We start from the raw sequence: 16,035 nt of genomic DNA, 5'->3' as shown, positions 1-16,035 counted from the left end.
TATTTTATCACCAGACTCCAAGTGAGCTTGTAAGATCTTAGAGAAGGAAGGTGTGGATATGTATGAGCACTAATTGTATAGTACTCCATGTAGCCATAGCAGTATAGGGGTCAGGGAGTTAGCAGCAAAGCTTGTGGGGCTGTAGAAATATTGCAAAAGACACAAATTTGGATGCTCTCCCATTTTGCAGTATGAAATGCTTCATGTTACACCACCAATGAGCTCACCAGATGTCCTCAAGACAAGTCCGGTGGCTGATGCTGCTGGCTGGGTGGATGTGAATAAAGAAACTCTGCAGCATAAGAAGTACCCTAACGTGTTTGGGATTGGGGACTGCACCAACCTCCCTACGTCAAAGACTGCTGCCGCAGTGGGTAAGACATGTACTATGTTTCTTCTCCTCTTAAAATGATGTCACTCCAAGGCAGCATCATAATAGATACAGAAATTTGGCACAAACAGCATTCCATTAATAACGAAGAAATTTTTGTGGGCTAAAAATGACTTCGACTTCACTGACACAGAATCGAGTTTTGATGAATTCAATATTGTGTAATGAAGGAAGATGTGTTGAGGGTTTAGCACCATAATAGCATGACCTTATCTGCTTTTTCTAGGTCAGAGGGGTTGTTTTTAGGGGAGAGTGCATTAAAGAGAGGGTACACTTTTCCAGCTCTCTGGAATTCTATTAGTTCTCATACTGTCCCGTGCTTACCCCTGACTTCTTTCCACCTGTGACGCTAGGCAGCTTGGCTCTTTTTCTTCTGCCTGAAACACTGTGGAGTTAGGGAAGCATTTGTTTCCCCAGAAAACACGTGGAAGTCAATGAATGCTTGCAGACCAGAAAATTGTTAAGACAAATACAGTGCAGCATGCCCTGATTGGTACACCATTAAGGCCTCAGCCTGGAGAGCTAAATTTTTCAACTCAATGTTCTGCACTAGCAGTGATGGGGAGAATTGCCTTGTAGATTCTGTCCTCAATAGACAGAAACTGTCTTCTCTGCTGTGGAACACGGAGCTCCCTACCAAAGGGGATAGCAGTGTTTTGTGGGAATTATGCACCGGCAGCTCATGTGTTACTTTCACTGACTGCTTCAACCTAAGAAAGACTTTCTGGGAAATCTACTGAATGTCTTTTCCATTATTAATAATAAAATATCCCTGAACTTTTTATTTAAAAAGCCTGAAACCTATGAAAAATTTGAAAGTACAATGAATAACCATATACTCTGCAGGTATTAACCAATTATTAATATTTTGTGATATTTGCTTTATCACTCTATGTACATTTTTTTTGCTGTGTTGTTTGAAAGTAAGTTTTGACATTAAAATATTTCATCCTCAAACACTTCAACCTGCATCTCCTAAGAAGGACTTTCTCTCTATATCTGTAGTACCATTATCACATCCAAGAAATTGAACATTGTATTATAAAATCATCTCATATATCAATATAATCCAGTTTTCCTAAAAATGTTCTTTATGGCCCAACCATTCTTTAAATGCATGAACCAGTCAAGGACCACACACTGCATGGTTGTCCTGTCTCTGTCATTTCATTTCATCTAGAACAAACCAAACATTTTTTTTTTTTTTGCTTTTATGATATTGGCATTTTTGAAGAATCCAGGCTGGATATCTTGTAGGATATGTCATAATTTAGAATTGCCTAGGTTTTTCTTATGATTAGATTCAGGTTATCCATTTTGGCAGGAGCCTCTACATAAGAGTCTGTATGCCTCCCACTGTCACCACTAGAACCCATTAATGTTCATTTGTTTTGTCCTTGGTGAAGCTAGAAGGTGACTGGGTCCGCTTCACTGTAAAAGTGTCTTTTGTCTTCGTGATTTATTGGTGGACGGTGGGGGTGATACTCTGAGTCTACATTTCTATTAATGTAAGCCCACTGAGTTTATGTGTTGAAAATACCTGTTCCTTATTTGAGGCCCAGATTGTACAGCTTTTGGCCTTCTTCAGATAAACACACTTTGATTCAGTGTTCCAAATAGGTAATAGATAATATTAATTTTGACTAAATAAAAAGTTCTAAGTGAAAATTCTTGCTGCCAGTCCTACCTTCCACATTTCCCCTGACCATGTTGAGAGCATCCTTGTTGTTCTTACATGTTTTCTTTTTTAATGTTTATTTTATAAATCAATAAAATAATAGAGAGAGGAACGGAGAGAGCGAGAGAGACAGGAACATCGATCTGTTCCTGTTTGTGCCCTGACCAGGGATTGAACCAGCAACCTCTGTGCTTGGGGATGATGCTCTAACCAACTGAGCTATTCACTCAGGGCTTTTTAAATTTTTTTATTAAAAAATTTTTTTTATATAGTCTGTATTCTATTGTATGGTTGCTCCAGAATTTATTTAACAAGCCTACACTTAACTTATATTTGCATTGTTTTCAACCCATATTTATTTCAAACTGTGCTGCAGTGAATGCTGTTTTCTTCTGCGTCATCTCACTTGTGTGAATATTTGCTCTTCTCTGTAGTGTCAACAATGATCTTAACTTTCCCCAAGGATCTGCCTTTCCCTGTCTCCCCAAATCCTCTAAGTACTCCTGGCAATGTTTATACTGTTCTACCAGTCTATCCCTGGCTTTACCTGCTACTAGCCAGGTGTCTTACGTAGACCACTGTGGGATGGCCAGGGAGACCCTGTCTTGCCACATTGAGTCTGGCTTTCCTGTGGCTCATGCCTCTTCCTCTGCTGCTCTCTGCCCCAGGACTCTCCCTCAAGTACATGTAGCATAGCTAAGGCCAGCATGTAGCTTTTAATATAAGTTAACTGAAGTCTCGGGCATAATAGGAAGGTATAATGCCAGGAAAAAACCCCCGCAACTCACATATGTCTACACACACACACACACACACACACACACACACCAGTGTCACTGCTTCCTGGGTCTAAGGACCTAAGCTCTCTGCAGGTGGCACCCTCTGGTCCTCTTCTCTCCTTTTCTGTTGGCCTCGGGCCCTGTTGCAGGGGCCTCTTCAGTTTTTTTTTTTTTACTACAGATTTTAAACTTTCTGGCTCTCAAAGAGGAACAAAGTTTTTCAAAAGAGATATGATCTTTAGAGATGTTATTGGCCCACAACAAAGATAGCTGGTTCATATATTTTAAGCAGTTATTTATTTCTCATTTTTTTTGAATCCCTTCATTCCAGTAAAAAATTCATTGCTCTTTTGGGCACCAGCACACTGCAGCCTGCTGGGCAAATGCAGCTCGCCGCCTGTTTCTGTGCTGATGGCTGACACGGGTTCTGCAGATGCATATTTACAAGCAATATGATGGCAGGGAGCACTAACTCTTCCTTCAGTCTTAAAAAAAAAAAAGAATTTCATTCTTCCTATTAGTAGACCTATACTTACAAAAAAATTATTAGTGTACTTTTTTTTTTTTTGTATTTTCTGAAGTTGGAAACGGGGAGGTAGTCAGACAGACTCTCGCATGCGCCCGACTGGGATCCACCCGGCATGCCCACCAGGGGGCAATGCTCTGCCCATCTGGGGCATTGCTCTGTTGCAACCAGAGCCATTCTAGTGCCTGAGGCAGAGGCCATAGAGCCATCCTCAGCACCCGGGCCAACTTTGCTCCAATGGAGCCTTGGCTGCGGGAGGGGAAGAGAGAGACAGAGAGGAAGGAGAGGGGGAGGGATAGAGAAGCAGATGGGCACTTCTCCTGTGTGCCCTGGCCAGGAATCGAACCTGGGACTCCTGCACACCAGGCCAACGTTCTACCACTGAGCCATCCGTCCAGGGCCTATTAGTGTACTTTTGTATTTTGAATTTTCTTAATAAAAATTTTTGTTTCTGTCTTGTTATATATATTTGTTTTTGCCTCTTGGCCTATATGGTATAAAATTTTTCTATACAGTAAACGTTTGCTGATTCTTGGTTTTGGGGAATGTAAAATAATCACTTTAATGAACATTTTATGATAGGCAACCCATCTTTCCTCAAAAGTAAATTCAGTCTCCTACCTCTAGAGGCACAAACTGCTTATATTTTTAAAAGGGCAATCTTTTTTTTTTTTTAGTGTATTGTTTAATTACAGTGACATACAATCTTTTATTAGTTTCAGGTATATAGAATAACGATTAGACATTTATATACCTTATGAAGTGATCACCCTGACAGTCTAGTTCCCATCAGACACCATACATAGTTATTGCAATATTATTGACTGTATTCCTTGTGCTGTACTTGACATCCCTGGGACTATTTTTATAACTAGCATTTTGTACTTCTTAATCCCTTCACCATTTTTACGCACTCCCTCAATCCCCTTCTCATCTGGCAACCACCAATTTGAAAGGACAGTCTTATATTTTGAATTAATTAATTAAAAATTTAATTGCATGTATTAGGGTGACACTGGTTAACAAAATCACACAGGTTTCAGGTGCGCAGTTGTACAACACATGTTTGTACACTGTATTATGTGTTCATTCCCTCAAGTCGAGTCTCTGTCCATTACCCATTTTATTCCCCCCAAAAGGCAGTCTTAATTATTCAAAACTGAACACAAACTGGGATTAGATGATATTAAGGAATTATTGCTAGTATTTTGGATGTAAACATGTTTTTGTATTTATATTTAAAAACTTCCTCACCTAAGAGAGGTATACACAGAAATATTTATGGGTGAATGATTATGTTTGCTCTAAAAATATTCCAAAAAGAAAGGTAGCATGTATGATGAAACAAGAATGACAAGAGTTGGAAAACTTTCTTGATAAAAAAGGCAGTCTCTCATTCTTGCTACCAAAAAACAAAAACATCTCTCTGTTTGACTGTCTGCATCTCATTCAACCTCAGACAGGGTGGTCTAGTACAGAGGAAAGCTCACTGTTTTGCCCAATCGATAGAGCTAGAGCTGTTAATCTAGGCTGTGACGCAGGGACATCCCAGCAGCTAGGGGATACTGGGCACACAATCTGACACCCATTGAACCCTAGGAGGAGGGAGATGGGGTGAGGGTATGGCCACCTTTATCATCCTTTTGTTTGAAATGCCAGTCCTCCTGTTCGAGAGAGTTGGTTAATCAGTTTCTAACTTATGGAAGCATCTTTGTGGGCCTTTGATGTGCTGAAGAACCCCTTCTAGTATCCAGAACTTCAAATATAAGAGTTATGTTCTAGTTATAACTTATAAGGATTAAGAATGGAGCCTTAACTGGTGTTCATATTAAAGTTATTTGCAAATGAGTTTTCATGGAAAAACTAGATGCTTATATTTTTCTGACTTTTCCATTTCTCTTATAGCTGCCCAGTCAGGAATTCTTGACAGAACGATTTCTTTGATTATGAAGAACGAAACGCCAGTGAAGAAGGTTCGTATGCCTTGTAAGAGTCATTGTCTCAATTATCATTTTCCATTCTGCATAAAAACAGTGTTTCCTTACAGTTTTGCTACTTTCTTAATTTATTTCTCCAATCTGGGCATTTCAGTTTTTTGCCTTTAATACTACTTTTTATTATATAATTCCCAGTTTTTCACTATACAAAAATTAGAGTACAGGAGGTCCTCGGGATATGACATAGTTCTGTTCCTACGACAGTGACATAACCCGAATTTTGGTGTAAGTTGAAACACATTCTAGCCGAAGTCATTTACCTATCCTGGCACAGTTGTAAAATCATAATCTAGAACATAAAAACACCACTAAGCCGCAGAAAAAGGAAAAGGACCTAAATATACTATTGTATTGTGGACATAAATATACTGTACTGTACACTGTACGGAGTATTCTCCACACGCAACCAGACTAGTTCACCCTTGTAATCCATAAGTATGATGCGAACAGCATAAGCCAAAACACTAACGTCTCAAGTTTTAAAAGTTTTATGGGAGTGAGCATCGTAAACTTGAAATGTCGTCTGTCGAGACTGTTGTAACCCCAGGACCCCCTGTATACAAAAAAGAAAGAATATGGCAACGGCTCAGAGTAAAGAATAATTTCTAAGTATATAACACCATGAAAAAAAGCCACTTTCCAACTCAGTCTCATGTACAACTTTAGTATGATGGCTACACGTCGTGTCCGCTGGTGACTAGCTACAACCGAGTGATTCTTGCCGAGTTTGACTACGATGCTCAGCCGCTGGAGACCTTCCCCTTTGACCAGAGCAAAGAGAGACTTTCCATGTACCTCATGAAGGCCGACATGATGCCCTTCCTGTACTGGAATTTGATGCTAAGGTGAGTGTATCACTGGGTAGAGGCACACCTGTTAGTTAGTGTACTGCACCCACTTGTGCAGGGTGGTTGTTTCCAGAAGGCCTTCCAGCCTCAGGAGCAATCACGACCCAGAGCAGGACCGGCGACTGGGATCTACCTTGCTGTGCCATTTCTCACAGGTTAGTGATGTCAGCCTGTGAAGGTCTCTGAAGCCTCAGCCGCACTTGGCGGAAGAGAGGCTGCTCTGGGTGAGGGAGGGGAGCAGTGGAGCATCCCCCCCCCCCCAGGGGACGCCGCCTCTTCTTTTCATTGTTGGCAGTGGCCAAGTCCCCTGTCTTCCACGTTCTGGCTTTTTCTCGCTGCTGGATAAATAATAATAATAGTCATGGTGAATCACTTTCATGTGTTAAGTACTTTCGCATCTGCTACCTTAAATTTAGTTTTTATTGTGTTATAGGAAAAAGAAAAACAGTGATTAATGGCATAAACTTTCGGGTTGGACCTGTGTTTGAGTCATGCATTTGTCACATACTAGCTGTGTGTCTTAGGGCAAATTGCTTAAACTGTCTGTGTTTAAGTTTCTTATCTGCAAAGGAAAGTAACATTGCTTACCTGAGAGGATGGGGATTAATGCGATAACACATGAAAAGACTGCTACACAGGAGGCATCCAATAAATAAATAGAATAGTAAAAATTAATAATTACTTTTCTTTGTTCCAAACAATGATAATAATCTCATTTGATTTGTCCAAACTACTATGAGATAGGTAAATCAGTGATTTTTCCCTGCTCTCACCAGGGGACATTCGGCACCGTCTGGAGACGAGTTTTGTTGTCATGATTGGAGGGGATGCTGGTGGCCTCTAGTGAGCAGATGTTAGGGATGCTCAACATCCTACAATGCATAGGACAGTCCCCACAACAAAGAAATACCTGGTCCAAAATGTCAGTAGGTCTAAGGTTGAGAAACCCGGCCCCACACCTTATTTTTAAGCAAGTGGAAATAGAGAGGATTGCAGTTTGCATGTAGTAGAGTTTGCACACAGGTTTGTTCAACTGAGTCGGCATGTCCAGGCTCACAGAGCAAGTCAGTGTCAAAACCAGAACTCGAAGCAGGCTAGTCACAGGATTTTTCTTCTTCCCTAGACAAATCTTGCTTTATATGCTCATAAGCATGGTATGTGAGCAGTCTGGCTTTCCTCTCAATATTCTGCTGACTGAGATCAACTTCATATTTTCTTTTTTTTTTCTATAAATAAATTTTTATTTTAATGGGGTGACATCAATAAATCAGGGTACCTATATTCAAAGAAAACATGTCCAGGTTATCTTGTCATTCAGTTCTGTTGCATACCCATCACCCAAAGAGAGATTGTCCTCCGTCACCTTTTATCTAGTTTTCTTTGTACCCCTCCCCCTCCTCTCTCCCTCTCTCTCCTCCCCTCCCCCCGCCCCCCATAACCACCACGCTCTTGTCCATGTCTCTTAGTCTCGTTTTTATGTCCCACCACTGTATGGAATCCTGCAGTTCTTGTTTTTTTCTGATTTACTTATTTCACTCCGCATAATGTTATCAAGATCCCACCATTTTGTTGTAAGTGACCCGATGTCATCATTTCTTATGGCTGAATAGTATACCATGGTATATATGTGCCACATCTTCTTTATCTAGGCTTCTATTTTTTTTTTTACAGTGATTAAAGCCTTTAAGCAAACTCTTGGCCAATACAGCAAGAATCCATAAAAGAGTAGTGTCCTTAACATGTTCACCAAGTCCAAATTGGCCCCAACACCATGCCAAATCCCTGAAAAATGCAACCCAACCCCAGTTCAGTCTGTTAGGAGCTGTCACAAGGAGCAGGAGTCCAGGAAAAGTCCACATCCAGGAAAAGTCCGCATGGCACTGGAATTGTTGTCACAATTCTATACTTTGCAGCTCACATCCAAGTCCCAATGACCGCTGCTTCTAGCTGGTAATGATTCAGGTAGACTGGAAAAGCCATCTGCAACCTGTGTGGATATGGAGCTTCTGTTCTCCTTTGTCTGGAGAGATGAGAGCAGGTTGCTTTTTCCTGGAGCTCTGCAACTGTGGCGTGGTAAAGAGAACCTTGGGATACACTAAGCTGGGTGGCAAAGGTAGATTAATAGTAGAAGTTGGCAAAAGGGGGAAAGAGAGCTCTAAATTAGGGGTAGGTTCCAGCCTGAAATATGAGTGGGGCATCGAGGTAGACTTCATCTTTTCTGATGCAAATATATTTTCTATGTAATTTCTTACAGGGGTTACTGGGGAGGACCAGGCTTTCTGCGGAAGTTGTTTCACCTGGGTATGAGTTAAGGCTGGCTCTGCCCTTGCTGTCTTTGGACGGCTACTGGACCAAAGTCGCAGTCAATGATCGACCAAGAGCAGCATGAAGAACTCCACACCTAACCCCGACAAGAGTTTACTGCTGGGCGATGGGGAATGCCTCCCTTTCATGTACCTCTGGACAGCCACCATGCAGGCTGCCCAGAAGAGCTCAATTCTTTGGAAATATTAGAATAAAAGAATGGACTTCTATTTTTAAACTAATAGCTTATCATGGAGATTCTATGAAAGATTTTTATCTGGATTAGTGGAATGAAAAGCTATAGCACTTGGGAGGGAAAGATGGTAGTGGTGGAATAGCTCACCTGCTATCTACTGTGAGTGTTCATCTGCTAGCTGGCATAATTTCACCAGAGCCTATTTGGATTCACAGAAAACAAGAGTCATTACAGGTAGAACAATTTTTAAACAGTGTGTGATGGCCCTGAGAACCTATTGCACAGAACTCCTACTGCAGGAGCACAGTGGACCCAGAGCCCCACCACTGCCCCTCTGCTCCGACACCACAGTTGTGCTGAGGCCACGCATTCTCCAGCCAGTGATGGATGCAGTGGGTAACGAGCACAGGCCGCTGCTGAGGATATGGGGCTCCTGAACTGGGAAACTTTGGCTCCAGGATTTCCCAACAACCCGGCTGAAACTTTCTTAGAACCATATCAGGTCTGAGGTGCTCCTTCTCTTTCTCCTTTCCCCGGTTGTCCCGCCTGAACCTGGTCTGAGCCCTCCCTGCCTTCTCCTTTCCCCAGGTGTCCAACCTGTACCACCTGTACTGTGGTCTGAGCCCTCCCTGCCTTCTCGTTTTCCCGGGTGTCCCACCTGTACCTGGTCTGAGCCCTCCTTGCATTCTCCTTTCCCCGGGTGTCTCACCTGTACCTGGTCTGAGCCCTCCCTGCCTTCTCCTTTCCCCGGGTGTCCCACCTGTACCTGGTCTGAGCCCTCCTTGCCTTCTCCTTTCCCCGGGTGTCCCACCTGTACCTGGTCTGAGCCCTCCCTGCCTTCTCCTTTCCCCGGGTGTCCCACCTGTACCTGGTCTGAGCCCTCCCTGCCTTCTCCTTTCCCCAGGTGTCCCACCTGTACCACCTGTACCTGGTCTGAGCCCTCCCTGCCTTCTCCTTTCCCGGGTGTCCCACCTGTACCACCTGTACCTGGTCTGAGCCCTCCCTGCCTTCTCCTTTCCCCGGGTGTCCCACCTGTACCTGGTCTGAGCCCCCCCTGCCTTCTCCTTTCTCCGGGTGTCCCGCCTGAACCTGATCTGAGCCCTCCCTGCCTTCTCCTTTCCCCAGGTGTCCAACCTGTACCACCTGTACTGTGGTCTGAGCCCTCCCTGCCTTCTCCTTTCCCCGGGTGTCCCACCTGTACCTGGTCTGAGCCCCCCCTGCCTTCTCCTTTCTCCGGGTGTCCCGCCTGAACCTGATCTGAGCCCTCCCTGCCTTCTCCTTTCCCCAGGTGTCCAACCTGTACCACCTGTACTGTGGTCTGAGCCCTCCCTGCCTTCTCGTTTTCCCGGGTGTCCCACCTGTACCTGGTCTGAGCCCTCCCTGCCTTCTCCTTTCCCCAGGTGTCCCACCTGTACCTGGTCTGAGCCCTCCCTGCCTTCTCCTTTCCCCGGGTGTCCCACCTGTACCTGGTCTGAGCCCTCCTTGCATTCTCCTTTCCCCGGGTGTCTCACCTGTACCTGGTCTGAGCCCTCCCTGCCTTCTCCTTTCCCCGGGTGTCCCACCTGTACCTGGTCTGAGCCCTCCTTGCCTTCTCCTTTCCCCGGGTGTCCCACCTGTACCTGGTCTGAGCCCTCCCTGCCTTCTCCTTTCCCCGGGTGTCCCACCTGTACCTGGTCTGAGCCCTCCCTGCCTTCTCCTTTCCCCAGGTGTCCCACCTGTACCACCTGTACCTGGTCTGAGCCCTCCCTGCCTTCTCCTTTCCCCGGGTGTCCCACCTGTACCACTTGTACCTGGTCTGAGCCCTCCTTGCCTTCTCCTTTCCCCGGGTGTCCCACCTGTACCTGGTCTGAGCCCTCCCTGCCTTCTCCTTTCCCCGGGTGTCCCACCTGTACCTGGTCTGAGCCCTCCCTGCCTTCTCCTTTCCCCAGGTGTCCCACCTGTACCACCTGTACCTGGTCTGAGCCCTCCCTGCCTTCTCCTTTCCCGGGTGTCCCACCTGTACCACCTGTACCTGGTCTGAGCCCTCCTTGCCTTCTCCTTTCCCCGGGTGTCTCACCTGTACCTGGTCTGAGCCCTCCCTGCCTTCTCCTTTCCCCGGGTGTCCCACCTGTACCGTGGTCTGAGCCCTCCCTGCCTTCTCCTTTCCCCGGGTGTCCCGCCTGTACCTGGTCTGAGCCCTCCCTGCCTTCTCCTTTCCCCGGGTGTCCCACCTGTACCTGGTCTGAGCCCCCCCTGCCTTCTCCTTTCTCCGGGTGTCCCGCCTGAACCTGATCTGAGCCCTCCCTGCCTTCTCCTTTCCCCAGGTGTCCAACCTGTACCACCTGTACTGTGGTCTGAGCCCTCCCTGCCTTCTCGTTTTCCCGGGTGTCCCACCTGTACCTGGTCTGAGCCCTCCCTGCCTTCTCCTTTCCCCAGGTGTCCCACCTGTACCTGGTCTGAGCCCTCCCTGCCTTCTCCTTTCCCCGGGTGTCCCACCTGTACCTGGTCTGAGCCCTCCCTGCCTTCTCCTTTCCCCGGGTGTCCCACCTGTACCACTTGTACCTGGTCTGAGCCCTCCCTGCCTTCTCCTTTCCCCGGGTGTCCCACCTGTACCTGGTCTGAGCCCTCCCTGCCTTCTCCTTTCCCCAGGTGTCCCACCTGTACCACCTGTACCTGGTCTGAGCCCTCCCTGCCTTCTCCTTTTCCCGGGTGTCCCACCTGTACCACCTGTACTGTGGTCTGAGCCTTCCCTGCCTTCTCCTTTCCCCAGGTGTCCCACCTGTACCACCTGTACTGTGGTCTGAGCCCTCCTTGCCTTCTCCTTTCCCCGGTGTCCCACCTGTACTGTGGTCTGAGCCCTCCCTGCCTTCTCCTTTTCTTGGGTGTCCCACCTGTACCTGGTCTGAGTCCTCCCTGCCTTCTCCTTTCCCTGGGTGTTCCACCTGTACCTGGTCTGAGCCCTCCTTGCCTTCTCCTTTCCCCGGGTGTCCCACCTGTACCTGGTCTGAGCCCTCCCTGCCTTCTCCTTTCCCCGGGTGTCCCACCTGTACCACCTGTACCTGGTCTGAGCCCTCCTTGCCTTCTCCTTTCCCCGGGTGTCTCACCTGTACCTGGTCTGAGCCCTCCCTGCCTTCTCCTTTCCCCGGGTGTCCCACCTGTACCGTGGTCTGAGCTCTCCCTGCCTTCTCCTTTCCCCGGGTGTCCCGCCTGTACCTGGTCTGAGCCCTCCCTGCCTTCTCCTTTCCCCGGGTGTCCCACCTGTACCTGGTCTGAGCCCTCCGTGCCTTCTCCTTTTCCCGGGTGTCCCACCTGTACCACCTGTACTGTGGTCTGAGCCCTCCCTGCCTTCTCCTTTCCCCAGGTGTCCCACCTGTACCACCTGTACTGTGGTCTGAGCCCTCCTTGCCTTCTCCTTTCCCCGGTGTCCCACCTGTACTGTGGTCTGAGCCCTCCCTGCCTTCTCCTTTTCTTGGGTGTCCCACCTGTACCTGGTCTGAGTCCTCCCTGCCTTCTCCTTTCCCTGGGTGTCCCACCTGTACCTGGTCTGAGCCCTCCTTGCCTTCTCCTTTCCCTGGGTGTCCCACCTGTACCTGGTCTGAGCCCTCCCTGCCTTCTCCTTTCCCCGGGTGTCCCACCTGTACCTGGTCTGAGCCCTCCCTGCCTTCTCCTTTCCCCAGGTGTCCCACCTGTACCACCTGTACCTGGTCTGAGCCCTCCCTGCCTTCTCCTTTCCCCGGGTGTCCCACCTGTACCACCTGTACCTGGTCTGAGCCCTCCTTGCCTTCTCCTTTCCCCGGGTGTCTCACCTGTACCTGGTCTGAGCCCTCCCTGCCTTCTCCTTTCCCCGGGTGTCCCACCTGTACCGTGGTCTGAGCCCTCCCTGCCTTCTCCTTTCCCCGGGTGTCCCGCCTGTACCTGGTCTGAGCCCTCCCTGCCTTCTCCTTTCCCCGGGTGTCTCACCTGTACCTGGTCTGAGCCCTCCGTGCCTTCTCCTTTTCCCGGGTGTCCCACCTGTACCACCTGTACTGTGGTCTGAGCCCTCCTTGCCTTCTCCTTTCCCCGGTGTCCCACCTGTACTGTGGTCTGAGCCCTCCCTGCCCTCTCCTTTTCTTGGGTGTCCCACCTGTACCTGGTCTGAGCCCTCCCTGCCTTCTCCTTTCCCCGGGTGTCCCACCTGTACCTGGTCTGAGCCCTCCTTGCCTTCTCCTTTCCCCGGGTGTCTCACCTGTACCTGGTCTGAGCCCTCTTTGCCTTCTCCTTTCCCCAGGTGTCCCACCTGTACCTGGTCTGAGCCCTCCCTGCCTTCTCCTTTCCCCAGGTGTCCCACCTGTACCACCTGTACCTGGTCTGAGCCCTCCCTGCCTTCTCCTTTCCCCGGGTGTCCCGCCTGTACCTGGTCTGAGCCCTCCCTGCCTTCTCCTTTCCCCGGGTGTCCCACCTGTACCTGGTCTGAGCCCTCCCTGCCTTCTCCTTTTCCCGGGTGTCCCACCTGTACCACCTGTACTGTGGTCTGAGCCCTCCCTGCCTTCTCCTTTCCCCAGGAGTCCTACCTGTACCACCTGTACTGTGGTCTGAGCCCTCCCTGCCTTCTCCTTTTCTTGGGTGTCCCGCCTGCACCTGGTCTGAGCCCCCCCTGCCTTCTCCTTTCCCCGGGTGTCCCACGTGTACCTGGTCTGAGCCCTCCCTGCCTTCTCCTTTCCCCGGGTGTCCCACCTGTACCTGGTCTGAGCCCTCCCTGCCTTCTCCTTTCCCCGGGTGTCCCACCTGTACCTGGTCTGAGCCCTCCCTGCCTTCTCCTTTCCCTGGGTGTCCCGCCTGTACCTGGTCTGAGCCCTCCTTGCCTTCTCCTTTCCCCGGGTGTCCCACCTGTACCTGGTCTGAGCCTTCCCTGCCTTCTCCTTTCTCCGCGTGTCCCACCTGTACCTGGTCTGAGCCCTCCCTGCCTTCTCCTTTGCCCGGGTGTCCCACCTGTACCTGGTCTGAGCCCTCCCTGCCTTCTCCTTTTCTTGGGTGTCCCACCTGTACCTTCTGAGCCCTCCCTGCCTTCTCCTTTCCCCGGTGTCCCGCCTGTACCTGGTCTGAGCCCCCCTGCCTTCTCCTTTCCCCGGTGTCCCGCCTGTACCTGGTCTGAGCCCTCCCTGCCTTCTCCTTTCCCCGGTGTCCCACCTGTACCTTTGAGCCCTCCCTGCCTTCTCCTTTTCCCGGGTGTCCCTCCTGTACCTGGTCTGAGCCCTCCCTGCCTTCTCCTTTTCCCGGTGTCCCACCTGTACCTGGTCTGAGCCCCCCTGCCTTCTCCTTTTCCCGGGTGTCTCACCTGTACCTGGTCTGAGCCCTTCCTGCCTTCTCCTTTTCCCGGGTGTCCCACCTGTACCTGGTCTGAGCCCTCCCTGCCTTCTCCTTTTCCCGGGTGTCTCACCTGTACCTGGTCTGAGCCCTCCCTGCCTTCTCCTTTTCCCGGGTGTCCCACCTGTACCTGGCCTGAGCCCCCCTGCCTTCTCCTTTTTCCGGGTGTCCCACCTGTACCATGGTCTGAGCCCTCCCTGCTTTCTCCTTTAGTGTTCACAGACATTCCCCTGCCTCCCCACCCTGTGCAGACTCTTGCAAATCAAATTCTGTCATGGCGCCTCCTTCTCAGAAAACTTATAGTAAGGGTGTGGTTGGAGGAATTCTGATGCGTGGGGTGAGCAGTTGCTTCATTCAGTCCCAGTGTTGGCCATGAAAATTTTGAATGAGTTCACACTGGAAATCCTGCAGGAAATAGTTTCAGTTTAGTTCAGCGGAGGCTTCAAAATCACTGGTTCTCAATGAGTTTATTTGTAGGAGTTTACAGTCAGTTCATCTGGTATTTGAAAGTTTTGTGTGTTTCATATTTATGAACCCTGCCAAAGAGAAGTGCACAGCGCCTAGGCAATATCTTAGATTTTTACCGCAGTTTGGAGTTCAAACCCTTTTTTGTGTTACCTAGGATTGCCAAGTCTCTCTGGTTTTTTAGAGTTCTGGTGACTTTAGAAACTCTGTGCAGGTATTCATTGATTAATTCAAATATTGACTGAGTCCCTACAGCTGCCAAGCACTGTTCTGGCCCAGGAGAGGCAGTAGTGAACCGGACAGACCAGGGCCTGCCACATTGTTACGGTGCCTGTGTTTTTCCTGGGATACCACGGAGTCTGCTGAGTGAGGCCTTGGTTCGATTTGGAAAGTACATATTATTCTGTGGCCCATGTTCTGGAAAAGAACAGGGTACCACCCTAGCAGCAGACCCCTAACCTGGCTCCAGCAGTAGTGGATGTTTTCTGGAGTCTCCACACATTCTGGCCTGACTGGGATTTTCCTGTTGAACATGTCCTGGCATAGCTGCCAATAACATCTCCTTTCATTCTCCAAAATGTCCCACTCGGACAGAAAATTATATGCCCGCTCTAGTGATCACACTCCCATGCAGCCCCAGAGTGGGAGAGCAGTGCTGCACACGAGGTGCTTGTCACCCCGTTTGCTTCTGTGTGGGACTTGTGGTTACTCTGCCCTGTGCTCTGAATCCTGGCAAAGAAAACCAGTGCCTGTGTAAAGGCTCGCGAGTCAGGGAGAGCCTGGGCTGCTCACTGAGGTGATCTTCCTCCACGGGGCCCCGAAGGTTCTGGGAATACCCAGCCAGTACTCTTCTTGGATGTGGACAAAAGTTCTACAAGGCTGGTTTCTCCATTTTCAAGGAATGGGGCTGTGATTCTGAGGTGGCTGAGGCTCTGGGTTGAGTCATTTTGAAAGCCCTTGCAGGGGGAACTGGAGTCTCCTGAGTCTCTTTATGATCCTGAGTTGTGACTAAACCTCCAACCACCTGGGAATTGCTTCCTGGTTCACATTATACTGCACAGAACTTATTACCAAGGCCGAAGGGAGCCGTGACCACCATTGCCCAGTACATTGGTCTCTAGCTTTCATTGCTCTGAGCTGGGAAAGATCATAAACGTACATGCTGAATATCAGAAAAAGCTTGGCTTTCAAAACATCCCCTTAACCCTGATTGTGGGATTGGCCAAGGGAGAGATCTTCCCTTGGGACTCTCCAGTTATTAGACTCCCACGGCAGAAGAGGCAATAGGACCAGGATGGGGACAGGGGTGGGTGGTTTCTCCAAAAGAACTGCCTGGGGGTGGGATGAGCTTGCAGGTCCCACCCTTGGGAGGGCCCTGGCTTAGTGGCTGATGCCGGCAGAGTCCAGAAATGACACCAGTTAGGGCTGCTGACTTGGGAACTCCCTCTTCTACTCCTCTTTGTCCCTAGAGCTTTTTCCCAGGAATTAAAATCCTGCCTTGGCTTAGCTCTGGGTAATCTATGGGTGTA

General features: G+C 48.8%; 1 protein-coding gene across 2 annotated transcripts in view; it reads left to right on the top strand.

The window, feature by feature from the left end:
* Positions 1 to 8,765, top strand: part of SQOR (sulfide quinone oxidoreductase) — a 56,367-nt gene extending 47,602 nt beyond the window's left edge. For both annotated transcript variants that reach the window (XM_066276849.1, XM_066276848.1), the window contains 4 exons: positions 191 to 374; positions 5,280 to 5,347; positions 6,038 to 6,216; positions 8,474 to 8,765. In XM_066276849.1, the coding sequence (XP_066132946.1) occupies positions 191 to 374; positions 5,280 to 5,347; positions 6,038 to 6,216; positions 8,474 to 8,531 (489 nt within the window). In that variant the 3' untranslated portion in view covers positions 8,532 to 8,765. The remainder of the gene's footprint in view (positions 1 to 190; positions 375 to 5,279; positions 5,348 to 6,037; positions 6,217 to 8,473) is intronic.
* The last annotated feature ends 7,270 nt before the right edge of the window (positions 8,766 to 16,035 follow it).

The sequence above is a fragment of the Saccopteryx bilineata genome, chromosome 4 (assembly GCF_036850765.1).
Source record: "Saccopteryx bilineata isolate mSacBil1 chromosome 4, mSacBil1_pri_phased_curated, whole genome shotgun sequence".
NCBI classification, from domain to species: domain Eukaryota; kingdom Metazoa; phylum Chordata; class Mammalia; order Chiroptera; family Emballonuridae; genus Saccopteryx; species Saccopteryx bilineata.
This window is presented reverse-complemented; position numbering and strand designations above follow the sequence as displayed.